This window comes from Pyrus communis, chromosome 2, assembly GCF_963583255.1.
Source record: "Pyrus communis chromosome 2, drPyrComm1.1, whole genome shotgun sequence".
NCBI lineage: Eukaryota > Viridiplantae > Streptophyta > Magnoliopsida > Rosales > Rosaceae > Pyrus > Pyrus communis.
Window position 1 is genome coordinate 20,068,362 of NC_084804.1, and position 5,951 is coordinate 20,074,312.

General features: G+C 41.9%; 1 protein-coding gene across 1 annotated transcript; it reads right to left on the reverse strand.

The window, feature by feature from the left end:
- Positions 1–3,118: 3,118 nt before the first annotated feature.
- Positions 3,119–5,480, reverse strand: LOC137725833 (probable indole-3-acetic acid-amido synthetase GH3.1). Its single transcript, XM_068464636.1, has 3 exons — positions 5,032–5,480; positions 4,820–4,921; positions 3,119–4,710 (listed from the first exon to the last, which is right to left on the reverse strand). Exons 1-3 carry the CDS (start codon positions 5,346–5,348, stop codon positions 3,324–3,326), a joined length of 1,806 nt encoding a protein of 601 aa, XP_068320737.1. The 5' UTR covers positions 5,349–5,480; the 3' UTR covers positions 3,119–3,323.
- Positions 5,481–5,951: the final 471 nt, after the last annotated feature.

Below are 5,951 nucleotides of genomic sequence, written 5' to 3' on the forward strand. Positions count from 1 at the left end.
TGACTTTGCGTCATCAAAGTTCAGATGACAAGGTCTATGTAAGGCGCTCGTGCAGTGTCCAAGGGATCAAACTAACATCAAACTTAAATCCTGCTTGCATATTAGTGATTAACAATCTAGCCATTGTGCGGGGCGCTCGTGTTTGGATCAGCAATTTATGATGGGGTCAGAATGAAGGTTGGCATGATTGGTTGCTGTTATGAGGTTATGGTACTTAAATTCCCATAATTGACGATAGGAATCTGGGTTTATAGAGTAGTCTTGCTGAAGTTTCTTAAGGCTTTCATCCACTTCTCTATGTCCATGAAGTTTGCATGATTCTCTGACCAAGAAGTCGTGTAGGTTCTTTGCAATTTATTAATAGAGGTGTTGACCTTCAACAAAGTCTCCCAAATCTGATCCAAGGTGAGAGGGGTTACAGGTAGGAGTATCATCGTTCTCTGGAATGGTTGCAGCATTAAGGACCTGATTGCTCATACCGGGAGTAGTGAAAACGTTGGGAAGTGAATTTTTCTCGGCAAGGGTGATGGAGTCGTCGAGAAGTGGACTGTTTCTTGTCGCTGTGTTAACATTAGTGTTAACTAAACTTTCTTCTTTAGACACGCATATGGTAGATTGATTTTGGTCTGGTAGATTATGAGTTCACTCTTAATGAAAACACCAATTGTTGGAACCAAATTCACACACAATTGTAATGGGTGGAGATGCACAAACTCATTAACTTGTAAAATATCAAACAACCTTAAGCGTCCAAGGGCCAGAAGGTGTCGACCAAAGGCTCTTCAATAATCAAGTTAGTAAGTAATATTATGAGACCCAAGCAATAAGCTAGAGAACAAGTATGTGATAATTGCGTACCCAAAGATGAACCCTAGAAAGGTGTTTTTATACTAGTCATGATAGAGAAATTTTAGGATATGAAATCCATATTAAAGCAGGAGAATCCCAGAGGATATCTAGGAGTAGATATTACATCCTCTTAGGAGTCAGATTACTTATGGCGTACGCCAATCCCTATATTGTAGGAAGTCCAAGAATATTGGAAACCTTACTGATTCCATACTAGATCAGGTTTCCGTATATTGCGAAACAAGTATAGTCAATCTTAGCGAAGTCATCAATTACATCCACCGCTCTAGAACACGATGGTGGCATTGTTGATCGGTCTGTGCAGCTTTGTTGTGGAAGCTGTTAAGTCCATGACTAGACTTCTGAGATAATAGTATTTCGATTCGCCTTATTCTGACCCTGAAAAATCATAGTGCCCTATGAACCTAATTTCTCCTTTACTCTATATTTTAGTTACATTTTGGAGCATGCAGTATGGTTGTTGGGTCCAACGCATGGATAGTCTACTCTAATCCTATTGTATTAGAACATGGATCTAACCCGATTGTTTATGCTAGGCTTTAACTCTCCGATTTGAGATTTACACTCCCTTGAGGAGGCCTACTTTGTCAAACGTTGGTAAAGTTAGTGATTAATTTGCCACTTACCAGCAAACAACATAAATCGGTCGTTGACAATTCATCATACCTTTTTATCTAAATTATACTTTCAATGCTTTTTATATTATCTCGTTTGCTTCCTTTGTTCTAATTTTGAACGATTGTGTTGATAAGATTCTTGTGGCTAAGCTCTTAGGGTTTAAGGTAGCAAATTAAAACGGGTCAACTAGTAGTATAATTATGTTGATAATTTCATTTGAATTTGATACAAATAGATAGAATCGGAGATCACTAGTGCTTACCAAAGTCAAATGGACTCGTGTCTCCCCAATTGTGGGTCTTAATTATTTTTATCCATTCTTTGTACATAGTCATTGGGTAGCATTACTGGTCTTCCGTAAAAAAAAAAAAAAAACATGTGATGCAAGTTACTTTTTGATAGAACTTTCAACTTACAGGAGAAAATTGTATAATGATGAAGTTGAATGTTTTATATATGCTTTTTAATCAAAATAGTTCTCGAGATTAGTATAACTCTTCATTTTGATTTCTGATATTTGAAATCAATAGAAATGGTTCTTGCGTAAAAAAATCTTCATCATATAGACTTCTTAATCAAAATGTGACGCAATTTACATTTTAAGAGAATTTCAACTAATAAGAGAAAATTGCGTAAAGATGAAGTTGCATGTTTTACATATGATGCGTGTTTGTTCATAATTTGCCAACCGAATTCGACCAAGGATCGGCGTTGGTAAAAGTACGTAGCTGCTTTTGGGTCACCATCGGTAACTTTTTATCTTGTCGGTGCAGAGAATGTAAAAAGATATAAAGCTGTACATAAATAATTGAAACCTCGGTGCTCAGTAATTATGCAGCAATGGAAATGAGAACATAGGAACGTCATAATTATTTCAATGGGTTTAGGGTTTAGGCATTCAAATAATTTAAAAACTATGTTATCTTAACATTTTAATATTAACTAATACGAAACATTACATATTAGTTGGTTATTGTTTGTAAATAAATAATAATTCATAATTCGACAAAATTGTAAACTAAACTAATACAATGCGATCACATTGATTAAGATTTTAAAATTTGAGATATGAATTAGTGCTTTTGAAAAAAATTAATCATACTTGACACTCTTCTTCATACAAAATCCAAAAAATACAAATTTTGTATTGTACAAGCGAAGCGAAGTTGGCACGGTGGCATCATGACAAGTATTTGGCTTACTAGAAAATGTTACATTCAAGGCTGATGACTTTCACACACCTAATTGTACATCTCACGTACTCTTTCAATTGTTGAATAGTTTTTGACACTATGGGTGAGATGAATAGAGTGTGTTAATGTTGTTCATCATTCAATATATATTTCTTTTACAGTCATTCATTCTTTAATTTTTGAACGTCTCTTCCACATTCTTTCTTCCGTTTATTACAAAAAATAAAAAACTGAAATGTAAAAAGGAAACGGTGATTAATGGATCCTGATAATTGTCTTAATCCTTGTGTTTTCTTGAACCGAAGTACCAAACCCATCAAACACCCTTTTACCTTTTTTGCTATGGACTTCTATGTTGGCAAGAAAAGGAGGATAAGTTGGGTAGCTTTGCAATTATGTCATGTCATTCATTGAATGGACGATGATCAAAAAGCCGCTGACTATGAAAGCAACCATTCATTTACATTCTTTGTACAACTCAATTGCGAATTGAACCCCATCACAAAAAAGCCGCTTACAATTTTTTCTCCGTTTATCAAAAAAAATAAAATAAAAAGTCCTAACCCATAAATTATCCCAAACTAAAAAAAGAAAAGAAATTTATATAGAAGACTAACGGTCACCACCTCGTTGACTTATTATTTATCGCATCTTCCTTTCAGGCGTCCAGTGTGGTAAAGATGGGCTGAAATGCTTGGAAATTACCCTGGAGTCTAGTAACTCCATGATTGGGGTAAAATTCACACACCGCGGCACCTTGTACTGGTTAATCGACGCGCCTCTTGAGATCGCGTAGTCCATTAACTCCTCGAATGTGCCACTCTTCACCACGCGTATCTCCAGCGGCCCGATCGAGTTGTCCGCCACTCGACCTTGCCGGTACACCGAGTTAAGCGATTCCTCCATTGCCAGGCAGCATTGGCCCATCGTCGAGTTGAACGACTCGCCCTCCGAGTTCGCCGAGTCCTTCACGAGAAGTTCCCAGTAGATCACATAGTGCCCCGGGATTGTCGTCGTGTCGGCGTAGCTTGTGTACTCCACCACGCTAGCGCTGAATTTCTGGAGGCGCTTGGAGGCGTTGTCGACGGCGAGTTGCAACTCTGCCTCGTCGGTCTTGTCCGAGTCAATACTGAGCAAAACGTTCTTCCTCCTCACGAAGTGGAACTGCGGGGCCGAGTTGTGGAACCCGGTGACTCGGAGGATGTCGCCGACTCTGTACCGGTGAAGCCCGGCATAGGTGGTGATCACCAGCTCGTACTCTCTTCCGACCTCGACGTTGACGAGGTCAACGAGTCTGGTTCCCGAGTCGCCGCCGCCACTCACCGAGTTTGGCTCGTAGGGAAGGAACTCAAAATAGGCCATGTTTGGCATTATCGTGTAGGAAACTTCAGAAGGCTTGCACATCGGGTTGAGGTTGAGTCCGAAATAACACTCCGACGATGCGTACATCGTACATGCCATCGGCAATCCGCCGCTGTAGTAATCCAACGTCGGAATGTACTGCGCCATCGCGCCCGTCACTATCACATCCAGATATTTCGTGTTTGGCCATATCCGGGTCAAAATCCCATCCCAATTTTCGTTTCCGCACTGTTTGGACATGAAATCCGCCAACTCCGGGTCGGGTTTTAAGATCCTGCCTATGCAGGATTTCAAATCCGAGTCAGTTATTTTAGAGCTGAGAGTCCCGGTCCGAATGTCTTCCGCCAGCTGTTGCCAGTTAAGCTGCAGGAACCGTATTGCGCGGAGGAGACCGGACGCGAAAACGGCGCCGAGGCGGAGGACTTTTTCGCGCTCGAGAAGGCCGCAGAGCATTTGGGCGTACATGCTTTGGAAGGAGTCCGGGCAAAGGATTGCCTCATTGGGACTCGTGTACACGTTGTACGGGTCGTACGGGCGCGTCTTGAAGTGCTCGCTTTTGTAGTAGCTGGTGAGAACGGGTCGGGCCAAAAGCCCGCCCGGCGTCTTTGTTTCGGACTTTACGAACAGAAAGTATAGGCCCTTTCCTTTGTCCAGACCGGGCACGCAACTGTTCCATTAAAAAAATTAAAAGTTTATTAGAAAATGATATTTTAATTAAATAATTAAACAAATTTAAACGCGTATTTTAATCAAATAACTATTTTTAAAATACTTACAGGTTCATGACGGGCATGAGAAGGCTGTATAATAATTGGCGACGATCCAATTCTTCCTGAATTGTTGGCATCAGCTTCCTCTCTCCAGCTGAAGTCCCAGAACTGTAATTTTCCATAAAAAAAAAGTCAACAAAATGAATTTAATTCAAATAATTTTGTGAACAAAATTAATAGGGGTGAGTGATTAGTTTGTGATTTAGTTAATCAATTACCTGGTGAGGAATTCTGAGATGGGATGAGCTGACAATATGGGGGAGCGATCACCATTGGCGATGCGTTGGATTTCGGGCTGGAGATCCTCGTAGGTAATCACGGGGAGTTTGGACTTGAAAGTTTTGCGGTCGGTGGCGCCGCCGAGTTTGAAGCGTTTAAGGTACTCTGTCTGGGCGTTTCGAGCTAGTATCTCGGACAGCACCCGCTCTTGCACGGCGTCGGCGTTCCGGGTAGTTTCTTCAATGAACTGTAACGCTTTGGCGTCCTTGTCGCAGGCCGGTGGGCCGAGGGGAGAGAGTGAGGAGTCGACAGCCATTTGAAGATTGGATTTGGGAGTGGCGAGGCTGTAAGTTAATTTGAAATGAAGCTACTTTTGTTGCGTGTTGGATATAAACAGAGAGGAGAAGGCAGTGAGGGGAAGAGGAGAGAGAGAGGAGTGTGTTTGGTGCAGTGAGACTGAGGAGTAGGTTTGGAGGGCTTTATATAGGGGGTGGAGGCGGGAGTTTTGAGTGGCGGCCCGTGTTAGGAGGGAGGGTGGGACCCACGGAGGAAGGGGGAAGCTGACGAAGGGAAAACGGAGAGTCGTGGGGTGGTCTAGGAGAAAAGGGACAAGAGGGGCCCCACAACCCGTAGAAAGGAGAGTGGGTGTACGTATTTTGGAGGGTAATAAGCGTCAGCCAACCAAGCGGACTGTTTTGGGGTGAAAATGTTGGGCGTCGACAGCGATGGGCTGCCAGCGGAGGAGGCAGATTCTACTGTAGCAGTATGCCGGTATAGCCGCCATTCCACGTGCATCAGATGCCTCCTCCGGTCCTCCGGTCCTCCTCTCTCCTCCTCAAGGCTGCTGAGAGCAGTAAATTCAAATTTGGTGACGAGTTTCTTTTTGTTTCTATTATTTAAAGAATATAATACTTCAAAC